The sequence below is a fragment of the Neoarius graeffei genome, chromosome 20 (genome assembly GCF_027579695.1).
Source record: "Neoarius graeffei isolate fNeoGra1 chromosome 20, fNeoGra1.pri, whole genome shotgun sequence".
Lineage (NCBI taxonomy): Eukaryota > Metazoa > Chordata > Actinopteri > Siluriformes > Ariidae > Neoarius > Neoarius graeffei.
The window spans coordinates 21,325,649-21,345,731 of NC_083588.1; the positions used below are offsets into that span (position 1 = coordinate 21,325,649).

Sequence of the window (20,083 nt, forward strand, 5' to 3'; positions counted from 1 at the left end):
AGAAATCCCTTGTAAAATCTGACCCTTATGTGTCACACTGCCCAGTCAAATGCAAGTCAAAGGGTAACCGATATTTCTCATGATATTTTGCTAATTTACGCCATTCTATTTTGTCTCCAAGTTTGTGCAACAAATCAGCCAGGTTAATTATATTCTCTATGGGTTAATTTATTATTTTAAATTTCATTTTCACAGATGCCAAAGTCTACTAAATCCTATGCTTAAAGAAATATTGTGAAATCAAGAATAAGAATTTCTGAAATACACTGATATTGATCCATATTTAAATATTTATTAGAGACAATATAAATTATTGTCTGTCATTTTTCTGTGATATAATATGTGCATGTTTATGTTATATATATGATGTCAATGAACCAAATATATGTTGGAACATTGTGATGTGTATATTTACATGCAACAACCCACTTAACCAGGAGCTGCATTAACCATCATCATATACCCAGCGTTTTGTGCTACACATGGGGTCATCATAAACTTTCTGAAGAAAAATCAAGCTAAACTGAATGAGATGGAGTAAATGTGAACCCACCGACGCAGGCAGTCTGTGAGTGTGGTGGAACCGGTCATGTGACCCTCTCCATTAATCACGGCGCTATCACCTCCCGGACTCAGAGGCCAGAATGGTGTGGAAGAGCCGGGCAGGTCCAGACTGATGTCCCAGAACGGGTCTATCGTAGTGGAAACACCACTGCAATAGAAGAGAAGCAAGTGTGTGTTGATACACACGCGTATATTAGATAAGTGCCAACATACAATTATATCATGGTTGTCATTCCATTTGGGAAGAGATTGCTTAAGAAGGCAACATCTACAGTATGAGCAGTGTTTGTGTCCCCAAGTTTAAAATCTGCTTGCTTATTTTGGCCAAAATCAAAAGCGGCAGTGAACGTGTCTTTTTAATCCTGTTTACATGGCACACAGAACACTATGCTTATGGCGCTCTCAGGTTTCAAATGCACCTTTTCAGTTAATGCAGTTCAATTAAATGCCTTAAACTCCCAGGACCTGGAAGTAGTTCAAGACTTAACATTACTCACTCTTGTAAATACAGGACAATTTTTTTTGTATTTGACACTGAATTATATGCTTTAACATAAATAACCAAATAATAAGTTAAGGGGCAGCAAAGGTGACACCATATGTTGCATTGTGGCCTCATAGAAGAAGCTTTTGTCACATGCACACTCAAGCACAGTGAAATTTGTCCTCTGCATTTAACCTATCTGAAGCAGTGAACACACACAAGTGAGCACTGAGCATGCGCGCACACACACCCACCCAGAGCAGTGGGCAGCTATGCTACAGTGCCCAGGGAGCAGCTGGGAGTTAGGTGCCTTGCTCAAGGGCACTTCCAGCCCAAGGCTGACCCCATGTTAACCTAACCGCATGTCTTTGAACTATGGGGGAAACTGGAGCACCCAGAGGAAACCCATGCAGACACAGGTAGAACATGCAAACTCCACACAGAAAGGCCCTCATCGGCCACTGGGCTCAAACCCAGAACCTTCTTGCTGTGAGGCGACAGTGCTAGCCGCTACACCACCATGCTGCTTGGGGTGGTGTTCCAGGGTCCTGGTTCTCCTTGTGTTTACATGGGCTTTCTCTGTGTTCTTCCATTTCCTCCCACATCCCAAAAACAAGCAGTGAATAGTAAGCCAAGAATTTAGGGGTAAATCCAATAAAACAATAAGAATGCTGCTCAGCAAAGAGGACAATTACCTTAGAATCTTTGCAAAATCAGAAAAAGCACTAGTATTAATATGATTTAGCGCTAAAAAAAATTTTTGTTCACTGTTTCACATCTAAAACGTAATTCCATCCTCATGGTTAAGAAAGGAAACAAAAGCGGCAAAGGTAAAGGAAACAAAAGAGGCATCAACATAAGTTAATAATAAGCAACCATTTGTGTAATTTCAATAAATGCCCAGGCAAAGGCGCTAAAGGACAGACTTGAGTTGCTCTGATTACCAGTAATTTACCACAGCCAGTAAATCTGACATCTGAAACGGTACAGTATCATCAAATTTCAGTAGTTAAAATTACTGCATTTCACAGCATTTTTCACAACACTTTGAAATTGCCTTCAGGAGCTTGCTCTTTCTCCCACCCTCCAAGACTAAGCCAGAAGCTCGTGGGGTTATGCAAGTCTAACACTAACAATGGAAGAGCTCTCCCTCTGACCAGTGACCATAACTTGAAGCAGTGTGGCATCTAGCCGAGTCTGGGAAGACGCTACGGATTCAGCAACTGCTGAACAAACTAGTGACATTAGATTGCTGAAACTTGTCAAGAAACAAGGCCCTTAGAGCAAGATATGGCTAAATGATGGGTACCAAGCTTGGTCCATGCTTAGTTTATTCAGAATATTTGCCATGCTGAATCTAGGTAACAGATGAGCCCACCTATAATAAGTTTAGCCAACCTAATGTTACACTGAGCTAGGTGGCAGCCAGCCACTGTGATGATAGCACTATGGCTGCCATTTGTCTTCCTAGTCTACTTAACAGTCTATTCCTTAATGAATTCATAAATGAAAGAATAACAAGGCTATAGAAATAACCTTAGTCAGATGTCAAAATTAGCCAACTTATAAATCGTTCTTTCTACACCCGTTATCTACAGGCAAACAGAAGCAGAAAGGCACTGTTTTCACTCATCTAATACAGGTATTTAAACAATACAACTTTTGAGGTTTATTAATCTCAGTTTCTGTGAATATTTATTTATTGCATTGGTACCAAGCTAGTACCATTACCGTTTCTATCATGCCAGGCACCGTAACAAACCCAAAATTCTGGTACTGAACGAACCCTAGGACTGACACAGAAGGAGGGAATGACTAACAGAGACCGCGAGAGTAAATGCACAATTAAGTGGGAACAGGCAGACTGAGCCTCACAATACACATCCTTTTGGACCCTTGGCAAATACATGCATGTGTACAGACACGCACAGACACAAAGTTGGCCTTACTGGCAAACTTGACAGGTAACATCTGACTGTAGTCCGCCAGTGAAGATTTGGTCAATGATGCAGTTACAATGATTTGGATTGTTGGCTTTCTTCCCATTGTCATCATCTGAGAGAGAGAAAGAAAGAGATGGACAGACAGAGACAACATATTCAGAATGTGTTATCCTTAACTTTGTTTCTTATTTACATTGCTTTGCAATTAAAACCTCATTTCATATTTGACCTTCTGAACACAATCTACTTTTATCAGTTTGCATTTTTAAATCAGTCACTTTTTTGTCTCATTACTTTCTCTTATTCCTTCCCCCCCCTCCATTTTCTGACATTGCTTCTCAGAGGTACAAAATGCATACAGAGGTCTTTTCAGTCATCTATATGTGATTAGTGCAAAGTGAGAGACCTTTACAGTGACGGTGCAGTACATCCAGTGCGGCGATGAGAAATTCATGTGCATCCTGCTGCTCATAGCCAGCCAGGTGACGTGCATGTGTCCACACCAGGTGCAGCAGGCGGAATGGGATGTGGGGAGACCGGTGGCCTGAATAGAACTTGAGAGAGGAGAGAGAGAGAGTGGGGGGGGGGGGGGGGGGGGGGGGGATTTATAACTCAAGTTTAACATTTTCGCTGACTCTAGAAGCAAACCAGATTCAACAAGTTCAGAAGAAAACATTAACACACTCCTTCTGTGGTCTCAGTTTTTTCCATTTCACTCTATCAATTTTTTTTCTTCTCGTCTCCTGGCAGTATTCACACACTTCACAGCTCTTTAGTGCAATAAACATGTGTGGAATAAGAAAATATGTGAAGTTGTGGCCATCTGGACCACTCATCTATGGTACGGTTGCTTTGTTAATGTCACATCATGTCTCACTTTTCCATACTTTTACAATTCTTTGTACTACAGGTGAGTACTGAGGAACAGGGGCTCTGTGTTGTTTCACTTCTGAGCCAGAATTGAGGCCTTTGTAAAAGGGACAGCTGGAATGGCGGGAACAGAGTCCAAAGGTGTGCCGTTTTTGACATTGACCTCATTCTTCCCAAGACCAGTGAAAATTCAAATATCTCCGTCTATGGCATCTAAGGTCCATGTGCCTTTCTGCCTCAAATCTCTTCCTATTTCTGTTCACTTTCTCAACATATTTCTGATCCACACGGCTCATGAGAAACAGACTTGAGCCCCCCCGCCACTCTATAGAAGGTTGTAACTTATACTTTCTGCAACCCTAATTAGGAAAAACAAAAAAACAAAGATGCCCCTTCAACTCAGAATTCCTACTCAGGAACTCAGGATGGTCTCTTCAACTCCAAGCTCAGCAAGCAATGTCAGTTTAATCTGGCTTCCAACAACAAAAAGTAAACAAAATAGTCCTTATAGAGTCCCTACCAAAAGTCCTTACTTTTAAATGAGTTATGCTACATATACAACAACCTGCTTTAGATCAACCAACACAGAATATTAGCTTGTTAAATCTATAACATTAACTATACAGTTTGCTGGAGGATGTAAATGTACATCACAGTTAGCTGACTAGCTTGTTCCTAACAAAAGACTAACATGAAGAAATTGATGTCCCCCCCCACACTTTGTAGCTTGAATGCACAAAGATCACAATCATGTAATTCCAAGTTCAGAGTTCCCACTTCCAAGGTAAGTCAAATGCAGCATATCTTTTACACCAATTCTCAGGTGGGCGCACGCATCAACAAACAAGATTATTCTCATCATTATTCAGATGGGAACATTCCTCTCATCATTCCGCAATCATGCCTAACACACGGGGCCAAAAGGTGCCAGCCGATGATGACGTGGTAACCGTGAAAGAAATGCTCAATCAAAACAAACAGTACTATGAAGACCTCCTGAAAAGGCAAGAATCTGTCTTCCAAAACTTTACCCAAATGCTAATGGACTCATCGAATAAGAGGATTGATTCGCTGGTTAGGGAAGTCCAGGACCTAAAAACGTCCCTCCAATACTCGCAAGCCGAAATAGACTCGCTTAAAGCTTCAAATCAAAGACTCAAGTAAGAATTCTAAACCGGAAGATGAATCAGAGATGGCCAAAAAGGTCGACTACTTGGAGAATCAAAGCCAACGCAACAATATCATCATTGGTGGGACTGAAGGAGACAATATCAGGGAAACTTGGGCAGACACTGAGATCAAGGTAAGAGACATACTCACAAAGAACCTAAAGTTGGAAGCAAAGGATATCGAGATTGAAAGGGCACATCGGAACAGCGGGCAAGATCTCACCTAAAGAACACACCAATCTACATCAATGAAGCCTTTTCCGAGGCAGTTCGAAAAAAAACGAGCAGAACTTCTCCCGGAACTGAGAGCCACAAGAAATCGTGGAGAGTATGCTGTACTGAATTATGATAGACTAGTCATCCGAAAGAAACACAACCCTGATATACATTAGAGATGATGATCCTCTTGTTAGTATTGTCATTATTGTTGTACATGTATGTTATTTATGACTACAGGTGCTGGTCATATAATTAGAATATCATGAAAAAGTTGATTTATTTCAGTAATTCCATTCAAAAAGTGAAACTTGTATATTATATTCATTCATTACACACAGACTGATATATTTCAAGTGTTTATTTCTTTTAATTTTGATGATTATAACTGACAACTAATGAAAACCCCAGGCCAGCAAACACGCCTGACCTTAACCCCATAGAAAATCTATGGGGTATTGTGAAGAGGAAGATGCGATACGCCAGACCCAACAATGCAGAAGAGCTGAAGGCCACTATCAGAGCAACCTGGGCTCTCATAACACCTGAGCAGTGCCACAGACTGATCGACTCCATGCCACGCCGCATTGCTGCAGTAATTCAGGCAAAAGGAGGCCCAACTAAGTATTGAGTGCTGTACATGCTCATACTTTTCATGTTCATACTTTTCAGTTGGCCAACATTTCTAAAAATCCTTTTTTTGTATTGGTCTTAAGTAATATTCTAATTTTCTGAGATACTGAATTTGGGATTTTCATTAGTTGTCAGTTATAATCATCAAACTTAAAAGAAATAAACATTTGCAATACATCAGTCTGTGTGTAATGAATGAATATAATATACAAGTTTCACTTTTTGAATGGAATTACTGAAATAAATCAACTTTTTCATGATATTCCAATTATATGACCAGCACCTGTATGTCCACTACTACTATTGGTACAGGAAAACAAGGAATTGAAACTATATGTCCAAACATATTTGAAAATGACAGTTTGATTTTTGATCCTTTCTTCTTGAATAGCAAATATGAAAATGACTCTAAATATACAGATAACTGGAACCCTGATATAAATTTCTTAAGAAACTCCAAAAGCAATTCATGCCAGTACCACTCAGAGAACTCGTTTAACATTTTGTGCAATACACTATTCCACAATACATTTTCAATTTTACATCTCAATATTAGAAGCCTCCCACATAACCACAACCACTTCGTACATTACCTGTCCACTCTCCACCATGAGTTTTCAATCATTGGTCTCACTGAGACATGGCTACAAGATTCTACTTGACATCTGTATGATGTACCTAATTGCGCTTCTGTACATAGTTGTAGATTGACGAGACTGGGTGGGGGAGTGTCTATCCTAATACACGAGAGCCTTCAACTCAAAGAACGAAAGGATCTTGCCGTACAAGTAAAAGAAGAAAAATTTGAATCAAATCTTGATAGAAATCCCTACATCTTCCTCTACAATGGAAAAAGGTCTTATAATAGACTGCATATATCGACCCCCAAATTCGGATATAAAAACATTTATAAGTCACCTTACCCCAATCTTAGATGCTATTGATAAGGAAGACAAAAACTGTTACTTAGTCGGTGATTTCAATCTTGATCTTTTAAAAAATGAAAATCACTCATTAACTGCAGACTTCCTAAATACATTGTATTCGTGTAGCTATTACCCAACCATCACCAAACCGTCAAGAATAACAAACAAATCAGCAACATTAATAGATAATATTATGATGAACTCTTTATCAAACTCATACACATCAGGTCTCCTTGTTGCAAATATATCCCATCACTTTCCAATATTCTACATTACAAAATATGCATGTAATAGAGATAAGAAAATAGAATGTGAAAAACGCAAGTGCCGAAAATTTAATAGGAATAATATCGACAGATTTAAACGTTTTATCAGACGAAATCTGGGAAGGTGTATATGAAAACACAAATGCAAATACTGCTTATTGCAATTTCCAACAAATTTTCAATTCGCATTTTGATACGTTTCCCACTTACAACAACTACAGCAAAGCGCAACCTGGGTATCGACAAGCCTTGGTTCACGACAGGCCTGCGCAAGTCCTCCAATATGAAAAATAGACACTACAAGAAATATATAAAGAATCCTACACCAACAACATTACATAGATATAAATCGTACAGAAATAAATTTAACAGTCTGATTTGTAAATTCAAAAGAAAATATTACCAAGACCAATTTACAGCTGCATCCACTAACATAAGAAACACCTAGAAACTAATCAATGAAATTCTTAACAGAAAAAAAGTAACTAATGTTCTTCCTACTAAATTTCATGAAGGAGAATTAGAGGTATCTAATCCAAAAGCCATAGTTGACAAATTCAGTGATTTTTTTTGTGAACATTGGCCCCTCTCTGGAGAAAGAAATAGATGTGACTGATCGTTCTCCCTAGTCATATCTTCAAAATTCTTACCCATCTATAAGCTCTTTCGAAGAACCTACCAAGACAAAAATTCACGATATTATCAATTTAAAAAATGCAGCCCCTGGTCAAGACGGAATAAGTGCCCTGCTCTTAAAACAGATTATTCTTGAAATTTTAGAGCCAATTACATGTTTTTAAGATTTCTCTGAAAAGTGGAATAGTGCCAACAGACTTAAAGATAGCCAAAGTGGTTTCTCTCCGTGCTTCCACGGAAGGCAGTCACATTCTCTGCTCTCCCTCTCCCTCCTTTTTCCCCCCGCTTGTGCTTCTTTGTCTTGTCTCGTCTGATGTACTTTTTGAAGAGACTCTTCCCGCATTACTTTCTAAACTAAAAAAAGCATGGAATTGATAAACTGGTCTCCTAACGAAATTGACACAGTTTTCTCGACGAGAACCCTGGGTTTGGGGGAACCCGCCTGTCCTGCCGGAATGTTTGCGGCTGGTTACACGATGGACGCGTGGGAGCGGTGGCGAGTCGTGTTCCTGGCGATTCTTTCTGTGGAGGACATTGAAAATATCTACCTATTCGGAACCATGATTACAGGACTTTTGCTGATTGGATTAGGCATTGCCCTGGTATATTGAGGAACTCAGACAACGGTGACAGCTATTCAAAGCCCCACAAAGCTGCCCGATATGATTGGAGCGGTGGGCAAAGCTGTTGGCACTCAGACTGTGGATATTCAGAACTTGAATCACAACACGGTTGTTATCTTGGAGAAGCTTTCGGCTTTGCAAGGAATAAATTTTTCGGAGACCAATTTGAACAGAATGGACGGAATGGACAGATATGGATGAGCGGTGTGGACGTGCAAAGACTGCGTCTGGAAAGACCAAACAATTTATATCTTATCGACATTCGGCTCCCTGAGACAGCACCAGCCTCGGTTAAGGCCATTGCTGAGGCAACATTTCCCCCTGAAGGTCACTGCTGGGAGACGCTCTCGCATTCCTTCTCCAACTTTCAGCGGTCGCCATTTTCATCCCCAGTGTGACAAGCGGGTGCGTGACCAGGGCCTTCATGGCTGCAGGAGCGGACGGCTGCTTGCTCATGCCGGGTTACCTCTACCTCCTCCCCTCCCCCCCGATTGCCCCCTCTTTTCCCCCCTTCCCCCCCCCCCCCAAGTCCCGTGTTTAAAGTGTACTTGTGTTATTGTGTGCTTATGTGCAAAGGTTTTCCCACACTGTACTCCTGACAGGAGCATAGTGGGTGGGGTGTTCTTTTTTCCTTATCTCTCGTTATGTTGTGTTTCCTTTTCTTTTATCCCCGTCTTCCTGTCCTGTTCCCCCTCTGTAAGAACAGGTTGATGGTCAATTTCACTGGCAACAGTGATAATAAAGGGTTCATTCAAAAGCTGGAGATCCCTGCGTATTCATCAATTATCGTCCAATATCTCTCTTACCGGCCTTCTCAAAAATCCTGGAAAAAGTAGTTTATAAACAGGTCATAAATCACCTAGAAATTAATAATATCTTATATACACATCAATATGGATTTCGAAAAAATATTCGCCATACATGGCACTTTTACAATTTGTTGATAAAATCATTACATCTTTAGAAAATAATGAATACACTATAGCAGGGGTTTTCAAAGTGTGGGAGAGTCAGCCCCCCCTCGGAGAACAAATAAATAACAGCGCCCCCCCCACAATTTTTGTTGTTGCTATACTTAATGTTCCATTCGTATTTTTAAAAAATGGTTGTTGTACACATTTTTATTTTTTTCTTTTTCACATTTTAAACATCTGTGCTTTTTAAAACATCTTGTTTTACACATTTTAAACATCTCATAGCATCGTTAGCTAGCACATCTTGGCAGACAACACATTGTGGCAGTGGAGCATCTTCAGATCCAGTCCATGAAAATCCAAACTTTAAATAATCATGGTCATACTTCCTTCTTTTTTCAGTCCCCCCAGGATTCCGCGGGCCTTTTTTGTGATTGTTGTGGGCTAAAATGTCTGATGTTGCGGGGGTTTTCCAAAAAATTGCGATGAAAGTTGCGGTGTTTTTTAGGTTTTTGTTGCGATTACATTGCGGGAGGAAGTGAAAGTTGCGAGAAATTGTTGCGATTTTCTCTTTTTGTAATTAAAATTGAGTGATATGTTAAATATTAAGTTATTACTGAAAAACTATTGATTAAAAAAACAAAGACACTGAGAAATGGCCCTATAAACAACTTTACCAATATAAAAGATTACCAGGAGTACAAAAATGCAGAAAAATAGGCTTTACTTATCCAAATGCACCTGTTGGTTCAAAAGTTAAAGTGCATAGAACCTCACAGCACAACATGAAGTTACCTTAAAATATAATATAAATGCCTCAGCTTTCATGTAAGAAAAAAAAACTATTAATACTAGTACTGTGTGCAGGCAGTCTCTCCTGAAGACTAAATAAACCATAATTATAAACTAATAAAATAAATGGCTCAGGCTTCATAGAAGAAAAACAACAATTTGAACAGAATCTCACAGTATGATGCTGAAGCTGCCTAAACAATGGAAAATAAAATACCATTTTGGCAAAAATGTTGGCATCCATTAATTTCTTGTATTAAGTAAAAAATAATGTAAAGTGCACACAGTCCTTCACTGTAAACATAACACACTTTCAGTAACAGAATTTAAGCCTACATAAACACTGACTCGCACACGCAGTGTTGCCAGATACTGCTGATGTTTTCCAGTCCAAAATATGTCAAAACCCGCCAAAATGCACTTGAAACCGCCCAATCTGGCAACACTGCGCGCATGCTGCTTCTCTTGAACGTATACACGGAAGTAAGGAGGAAGGTCGTTTGTCGACGTCACCTCAAGACGACGCCAATGATTGGTCAAATTTGCGGGAAAGTTGCGGTGATTGGATATAATTGCAGCACCGCCCTGAATTCGCGGGGATTGGTTGAATTTGCGTTGAAGTTGCAAATCGCAACATCCTGGAGGGTCTGTTTTTTTGCTTGGCCCAGACTCGGTCTCCTCACTCACTGTAGCTTTAGGTACTAAAAATCGATCCATTTTGTCTTTGGTAAAGGCTAGCTGAAGTTCGCTAAATGTCCACAATAGAAACTTATTCTGGTTTATTTTTCCTCACATTGTGCCCCCCCTGAAGAACTCTGGTGCCCCCCAGGGGAGGCACGCCCCACACTTTGAAAAGCCCTGCTATAGGAATATTTCTTGACCTTTCCAAAACTTTCGATACAATAGATCACAACATACTACATGACAAACTTGTGAACTATGGATTTAACGGTTCCGCCCTACATTGGCTAAAAGACTATTTGACTGACAGAAAACCGTTTGTCTCTAATCGAAATAACAATTCTTCCCAAAATGTCATAACGTGGTGTACCCCAAGGACCCATTCTCAGTCCCCTTTTGTTTCTGATTTATGTCAATGACTTGGCATTGGTATCAAAGAAATTATTAATTTTTATTTGCAGAGAGACAAATTTATTTATGTCCCACAAAAATTGTGACACCTTAGTGATATCTATAAATAAAGAACTGTACAAGGTAAATCAGTGGTTCAAGGCGAATAAATTGTCCCTCAACATAAAAAAAAAAAATTCATTATCTTTGCAGGAGGAACAAGAAATACGATAAAGAGAAAGCTAGAATCTATATAAATGACAAACCTATCAATCAGGTAAGTCACATTCGCTTTTTAGGTATGTTGATGGACGAAAAACTTACATGGAAGAATCATATTGATTTTATTAGCAAAAAAATTTCCAAGAACGTGGGTATCATAAGAAAAGTCAAAACCTTGCTCTCACGAAACATGACCCTTTACTACAGTTTGATATATCCTTATTTAATATATTGCAATATTATCTGGGCTAGTACTTACACAACGTCCATCAAACCACTCTATCAACTACAAAAGCACTTTGTTAGAATCACAGCCAATGCCTCTTTTACAGCACACTCAGCGGCTCTGTTTCATGATTTAAAAGTTATGACTGTATGACATCAACAAACTACAAATTGCCTTATTTGTTTATAAAATTGTCCATAATTGCTCGTTTACCTGATCAATACAAAGGTTCTCTCAATTTCAACTCAGATATCCACCACCACAGTACAAGACAGCAGAATCTTTTAAGACCAATTATGACAAAATCTAGTCAAAAACAATTTACAATAATGTTTAGAGGCCCCACCATATAGAACAATTTAAGCCAACTACAGCAAATTTGTCTGTTATTACCCAGTTTCAAAAAACTTCGAAAGATGGATTTCATAAAACACCCAAGCACTACTTCCACCTGATTTGTTTGTTTTCCTTGTTTCAGTTATCCGCTTTTCCTTTTATGTTTAATAACTTTAGTTTAATTTTGAATTTCATTTCATAGATTTCAAGACTCTTATGTTTTTCATATGTGTAAGCTTCCGATGTATATAGATATTTTATTTATATAATTTTGATTTGTTTCTTTCATTAGTTAATTTTGTTTGCTTACATATGTATACTTTAACTACAATGCTAACATTCTCATATTTTTAAGTTTTGGGGGAGGCCCACGAAAAACCATATAAGTTTCTGGCCTCCCCTGCATATTTTTTTTTAAATTGCTATTATTATACAATTTAATGTCCTTATACATGCGAATAAACAATAACAATAAAAAGAAAAAAAATTAGGCTCACCTCCTGAAAGAGCCGAGACATCTCACACACCAGGCAGGAGTTGGCCTGCATCTCACACTTGTGCCGGTCCGACAGGAAGAAGTCACGAAGCAGTGGCGTGTGTGTGAGTGCCTGCACGATGCAATTCATGAAACAAGTGTTGCCCAAGTTGATCAAGCCCCGTAAACCTGAAGAAAACGTGTGTGCAAGTCAAACCTCAAAATGGGTCAATTACAAGCATATATTACTACATGAATACAAATTGAATGAGATGAGCTAGGCAGAGCAATATAGGGAAAATATTTTCACTATGAATCCACATTGACCATGTCCTCTTCACTTACAACAAAACAGACTTCATGATTCTTGCTGATACATACACCAACACACAGTTGATTCAAAGCATCAGCATTCCCTCTGACCACAATGACTCCAGGTACATGTCACAAATTCTCTCACACACTCATCCCCTCCACCTGCTCCGTCCAGTTTACTGAACACACTCTAGGAATTTGTAAGTTTACTTGGTATGGGTGTGATGCAGAGAAGATGAATGAATCAGTGCTGTGCTGAAGATGAGCCAGCCTCTGCAAAACTGTTCTGTGTGTGTGTGTGAGAGACAGTGCCTTTCTAGCCCACAATGCTTCAACTGGTACAAAAACAAACACACATGGCCAACACACCAATATGTGGTTCTTCCCCAAACTAATGCCACAAATGTGGGAACATACAATTGTATGGGTGTGGCAGTGGGGGCGTAGCCAAGCCTTGGTTTGTGAATGGAGGGCAGGGTCAGGGAAGATGAGTGGCAAAGTCAGTACACCTGCTGTCAATTAACATTGTTTTTGTGTGTTTTGCAGTGAGGACGGAAGGTAGAAAAGGAGGGAGAGAGTGATGAGAGGCGCTCTCTCCCGACCAGAATACGTGTGTGCATAGATATATACACATGCATACATACAGTGCTCAGCGTAAATGAGTACACCCTCCTTGAAAAGTAACATTTTAAACAATATCTCAATGAACACAAACGATTTCCAAAATGTTGAAAAGACAAAGTTTAATATAACATTTGTTTAACGTGAAAGTAAGGTTAATAATATAAACTTGGATTACACATTTTTCAGTTTTACTCAAATTAGGGTGGTGCAAAAATGAGTACATCCCACAACAAAAACTACTACATTTAGTACTTTGTATGGCCTCCATGATTTTTAATGACAGCACCAAGTCTTCTAGGCATGGAATGAACAAGTTGGTGACATATTTTGCAACAATCAATCTTTTTCCATTCTTCAACAATGACCTCTTTTAGTGACTGGATGCTGGATGGAGAGTGATGCTCAACTTGTCTCTTCAGAATTCCCCATAGATTAGATTAGATAAAACTTTATTGATCCCTTTGGGCGGGTTCCCTCAGGGAAATTAAGATTCCAGCAGCATCATTACAGATAAACAGAGAAAATAAATAGAGAAAACTTCTAGATAAATTAAAATAAATTATTTACATATACAAATATAAAAAGAATAAGATATGGGGAAGGGAGGGGGGAGGGTAAAATAAATAAATAAATAAATAAATAAATAAAAGGGGGGGGGGGGGGGGCAGGAGAGATATTGCACATTGTCCGGTATTGCTTATTGTTAGGCTAGGCTACTGCTCCTTCCCATCCTCTGCCCTCCTGTTACCCCTCCTCCCCCCCAGAGAGGAGTTGTACAGTCTGATGGCATGAGGGACAAAGGAGTTTTTAAGTCTGTTTGTCCTGCACTTGGGAAGGAGCATTCTGTCACTGAACAGGCTTCTCTGGTTGCTGATGACTGTGTGCAGAGGGTGACCAATTGAGGGCGGTCTCTGGCATGCTGGGGATCTGGACCGCAGCTTCCACCTCCATCAAGGAACACTGACCCTGGGGATGCCCAGGCTCCCCACAGCGCCAGCATACCAGCCCAGACTTCACCTTTGTTATTGGCATCACTCACCGGAATCATATACCAGTGAGTGTTCAAGGTGATATGCATCATGCATTGGTGGATTCCGGCTGTAATCAGACCTCAAGCCACCAAAGCCTGGTGCAAGGTGAGGCACTGGGGAGAGCACAAGTGGTGAAGGTTCTGTGTGTGCATGGGGATGTTCACAATTATCCATTAATGTCCATCCAGATTCTATTTCGGGGAGAAAATCATGACGTAAAGGCGGCGGTTAACCAGTGTCTCACCCACCCACTGATTCTGGGGACTGATTGGCCAGGGTTTAGAGGCTTAATGGAGTATACAGTAGGAGGTGGGTCCTACAATAATGTGTCATGGGGGGGGGATCCCGGTGTGGCATTGACTGGGGAAGCTGTCACAGAGTTACCTACGTCAGCACCACATCAGGACAATACGAGGAGTGAGGAGCAGCTCGCCTGTCCTCCCTCTCTCAGGGATTCCCCATTAGAGCAGTTGCGAGACGAGACTCTGCGTCATGCGTTTGACCAAATGAGAGTAACCGATGGTCAATCTCTCCAGTGAAACATGACACCGTCCCTCCTAATTATAAAGGACAAGCTGTATCGAGTGATACAGGACACTCAAACCGGTGAACAGTTAACCCAACTGTTAATCCCAAAGAGTCGTAGAGAACTTGTATTCCACAAGGCTCACTTTAATCCGATGGCCGGATATTTAGGACAAGATAAAACATGAGCCCAAATAATGGCCCAGCTCTATTGGCCAGGGATTTGCAGGGATGTCCATTGGTAGCATGCAGCATGCTACGAATGCCAACTAGTAAATCCCATGGCCACCCCAAAAGCATCTTTGCACCCTCTCCCTCTAATCGAGACCCCCTTCGAAAGAATTGGCATGGATCTTGTCAGGCCATTAGATTGCTCAGCACAGGGATAATTGCTTTATTTTAGCTCTGGTGAACTATGCAACGTGATATCTGGAAGCGGTGCCACTCCACAATATTTCAGCATGCAGTATTGCGGAGGTGCTCTTTTGTGTTATCTCCCGAGTCATGATTCCCAAAGAAATCTTGACTGACCAAGGCAGTACATTTATGTCACCAACACTTCGCGAGTTGTAAGGGTTATTAGGAATTAAATCCATCCACACCAGTATGTCTGTAAAGATTCTCAGTCATCCAGGTCATAGTAAACTGTGGGTGGTAAAAGAGAGCAACTGGACTTGCTTGAAGATTCTTGAAGATGTTTCACCTCTCATCCAAAAGGCTTCTTCAGTTCTGTCTGACTAATAGGGAGTATCAGGTATTTATCCTCTCATGGATGAAAAGCAATCCTAAGGTGTCATTGAGTCATCCTGTTGGTGTGGGTCACTGGGGGCTGGGTGTGAACGGCCTCGAGAGTCACTGGGGTGATCAATGGTTGTTGGTTCTCTCTGTCCTCCTGTGAGTCACTGAAAACAGCTGGGTTTTCGTGTGCATTCAGTTGTCTGGGAAGTGTGCCAAGTACTGCATTGTAGGTGGCTGATAAATGGTGTCTTAGACCACCACCTCTGTTCAGTGATGGCCGTTCCAGGTTGACAAAAATGGCTTCTTTAACTCCTCGTTCATACCAACGATCCTCTCTGGCTAAAATGCGTACGTTGCAATCCTGAAATGAGTGTCCTTTGTTGTTAAGATGAAGATAGACAGCAGAGTCCTGACCTGAGGAACTGGCTCTCCTGTGTTGAGCCATGCGCCTGTGAAGTGGTTGTTTTGTTTCCCCAAAATACAAGTCTGTGCGTTCCTCACTGCACTGAATTGCATACACTACATTGTCCTGTTTGTGTCTGGGTATTCTGTCCTTAGGGTGGACCAGTTTCTGCTTCAGGGTGTTGATGGGTCTGAAATGTACCGGAATGTTGTGCTTGTAGAAGATCCTCCTGAGTTTCTCAGATAGACCAGAAATGTAGGGAATGACAATGTCCTTGCGTTTGTTCCTGTTATCCTCCTTGTCCGTTATGTTCCTTTTTATGCTCTTGAAGAAAGCCCAGTTGGGATACCCGCAGTTCTGAAGTGCTTTCTTGATGTGATTTTGCTCCTTCTCTTTTCCCTCTACCGTTGTAGGAATGTTCTGAGCCCTGTGTTGCAAGGTCCTAATGACCCCCAATTTGTGTTCCAGTGGGTGGTGAGAGTCGAAGAGTAGGTACTGATCTGTGTGGGGGGGTTTCCTGTAGACCTTGATGCCAAGGCTTCTGTCTTGTCCAATGTGTACATCACAATCCAAGAAGGCTAGGTTATTCCCACTGACATCCTCCCAAGTGAAATTGATGTTGATATCCACTGCATTGATGTGCTTAGAGAAGGCTTCCACCTCATGGGTTTTGATTTTAACCCAGGTGTCATCCACATATCTGAACCAGTGGCTGGGAGCAACTCCTGAAAAAGTGGTCAAAGCTTTATGTTCCACTTCCTCCATGTATAGATTGGCCACAATAGGGGACACCGGTGAGCCCATGGCGCATCCATGCTTCTGTCTGTAGAAACTTTCATTAATCTGGAAATAGGTGGTGGTCAGGCAGAGGTCAAGCAGGGTGCAAATCTGATCCGTGGTGAGGTTTGTTCTATCCAGTAAGGTGTTGTCTTGAAAGAGTCGTTTTCTAACAGATTCGACTGCTTCTGTGGTGGGAATGCAGGTGAATAGAGAAGTGACATCGTAGGAAACCATGGTTTCATCTGAGTCTAGTTTGAGGTCTGCAACTTTAGTAGCAAAATCTTGGGAGTTTTTAACGTGATGTGGCGTGTTTCCACACCAGTATTTACCACCCACAAACAGATGGCTTAGTGGAACGATTCAATCAAACGCTTAAAAATTTATTTTGAAAGTTTGTAAGCGAGGATGCACATAATTGGAATAAACAGCTCGAGTCCCTGTTATTTGTAGTACGAGAGGTCCCGCAAGCCTCTACAGGATTTTCACCATTCGAATTATTATATGGGCGAAAGCCTCGTGGCATTTTGGACATGCTGCAGGAAAATTGGGAAGAGGGACCTTCAATGAGTAAAAACAAAATTCAGTACATTCTCAACCTGCATGCAAAGTTCCACACCCTCATGCACTTAACCCATGAGAATTTACAGCAGGCACAAGAACATCAAGCTTGGTTGTACAACAGAGGTGCGCACCTTAGAGAGTTCAACCAGGAGATAAAGTGCTCATATTATTGCCTACTTCGAGCTCCAAATTAATTGCCAAGTGGCAAGGGCCCTTTGAGGTCACATGGCGAATCAGGGATGTCGACTATGAGGTGAGGCGAACGGATAGGGGAGGGGCACTGCAAATAAACCACCTCAACCTGCTAAAACATTGGAATGAGGGGGTCCCTGTAGCATTGGTATCGGTAGTTCCAGAGAAGGCGGAGCTGGGGCCAGAGGTAAAAACAAGTAACTACTCAAACCACTCCAGTCCCCTGTGGAGACCACCTCTCACCGGCCCAACTCACAGAGGTTGCCAGGTTGCAAAAGGAATTTTCCAACATATTCTCGCCCCTTCCCGGTCACACCCACTTCACAGAACACAACACTGAAATGCCCCCAGGGGTGGTGGTGCATAGCCACTCCTACCGCTTAGCTGAACACAAGAAAAAGGTGGTTCAGGACAAACTCAAGGCCATGCTCGAAATGGACATAATCGAGGAGTCCCACAGTGACTGGAGCAGCTCGGTGGTCCTGATTCCCCAACACCAATGGGTCGGTCCAGTTCTGTGTGGACTACAGAGGGAAAAGAAATTTAAAAATCAATGCGGTGTCTAAATTTGACATGCACCCAATGCCTCACATTGAGGAGTTGCTCGATCAATTAGGCGCTGCTCACTTTTATTTGACACTGGATTTGACAAAGGGATATTGACAGATCCCCTTGACTCCTTTATCCCGAGAGAAAACAGCCTTTTCCACACCATTCGGGTTACACCAATTTGCCACGCTTACTTTTGGGTTATTTGGGGCTCCTGCCACCTTCCAGTAGCTCATGGACAAGATCCTCCATCCCCATGCCGCCTATGCAGCGGCCTACCTTGACATCATATATAGCAATGATTGGCTGCAGCACCTAGAACACCTTAGGGCTGTCCTAGAGTCACTGAGGCATGCAGGTCTCACAGCTAACCTGAAAAAGTGTGCGATTGGGTGGGTGGAAGTAGGGTATCTGGGTTTCCACTTGGGTCATGGACAGGTATGTCCCCAAATTGACAAGACAGCAGCGAATGCGGCTTGCTTGAGGCCCAAGACCAAAAAAAAGGGGGGGGGGGGGGAGACAGTTCCTGGGGCTGGCTGCTACTATTGCAGGTTCATACCTAATTATTCAGACATCACCAGCCCGCTGACTGATCTCACTAAAAAGGGAGCACCAGATCCAGTCCAGTGGACAGAGCAGTGTCAGAAGGCCTTCACTAAAGTAAAAGCTGCACTGTGTGAGGGGCCATCCTTACATTCCCCTGACTTCTCTCTCCCTTTTATTTTACAGACAGATGCATCGGACAGAGGGCTGGGGGCCTTTCTGTCCCAGAAGGTGGAGGGTGAGGAAAGTCCGGTGCTGTATATCAGTTGCAAACTCTCAATGCATGAAAGTAAGTACAGCACCATCGAGGAGGAGTGCCTGGCCATCAAGTTGGCGGTCCTCACCTTCCAATATTACCTGCTGGAGCGTCCCTTCACCCTCTGTCTGGACCACGCGCCCCTCCAGTGGCTCCACTGCATGAAGGATGCCAATGCACAGATCACCTGTTGGCATCTCGCCCTCCATCCATTTAAATTTGAGGTGGTCCACAGGCCAGGGGCACAGATGGTGGTGGCAGACTTCCTATCCTGTCGGGGGGTGTCCACTGCAGGCCAGGCAGCTCTACAGCCTGAGTCGGGGTCAGAGAAGGTGAGTGGCAAAGTCAGTACACCTGTTGTCAATTAATGTTATGTCTGTGTGTTTTGCAGTGAGGATGGAAGGCAGAAAATGAGGGAGAGAACGATGAGATAGGATCTCTCCTGACCAGAACACGTGTGTGTGTGTGTGTGTGTGTGTAAGTAAAACAAGCAAAATACAATAAATAAAGTTGTGTGAGAGCATCATCTCCCCCCCCCCGCTTAGCTTCAGTATTCCACCCACATCAGGGACTTACTACAATGGGATGTCCTTGTATGCTGTAGCATTACAATTCCTTTTCACTGGAACTAAGGGGCCCAAACATGTTTCCATGACAATGCCCCTGTGCACACAGTGAGATTCATGAAGACATGGTTTACTAAGGTTGGAGTGAAAGAAACTGAGTGGCCAGCACAAAGCCCATCAACTCCACTGAACACCTTTGGAATGAGCTGGAATACAGACTGTGCCCTAGGCCTCCTCACTTGACATCAGTACCTGACCTCATTAAAAAGTTCTTATGGCTGAATGAGCAAATCCCAAAAGCCATACTCCAAAATCTAGTGGAAAGCCTTCCCACAAAACTGGAGGTTATAACAACAGCAAAAGGGGGGATTAAATCTGGAATGGGATGTTCAACAAGCACATATGGGTGTGATGGTCAGGTGTCAACAAACTATTGGCCATGTATGTGTGACATACAGTACCTTGTAACTGGCTTCAGGCCATTGGCTTTCTAAAATTCAGAAAACAATTGTTTTCGAGTTTAGCTCCTGTTTAGATCCCAATTTCCCAGGCAAAAGTCATAAAATAAGTGAATGCAGCACTTCTGGGTCAAACTGAATGATTAACAAAAGAAGGAACATGACAGAGAAATAAA

General features: G+C 41.8%; 1 protein-coding gene across 6 annotated transcripts in view; it reads right to left on the reverse strand.

Annotated features, from left to right (window-relative positions):
* The window catches only part of LOC132868486 (ubiquitin carboxyl-terminal hydrolase 22-like), a 182,480-nt gene that overhangs the window by 27,048 nt on the left and 135,349 nt on the right, over positions 1–20,083 (reverse strand). For all 6 annotated transcript variants that reach the window (XM_060901398.1, XM_060901401.1, XM_060901397.1 and 3 more), the window contains 4 exons: positions 12,389–12,555; positions 3,398–3,545; positions 2,998–3,103; positions 554–712 (listed from right to left, as the gene is read on the reverse strand). In XM_060901398.1, coding sequence (XP_060757381.1) covers positions 554–712; positions 2,998–3,103; positions 3,398–3,545; positions 12,389–12,555 — 580 coding nt within the window. The remainder of the gene's footprint in view (positions 1–553; positions 713–2,997; positions 3,104–3,397; positions 3,546–12,388; positions 12,556–20,083) is intronic.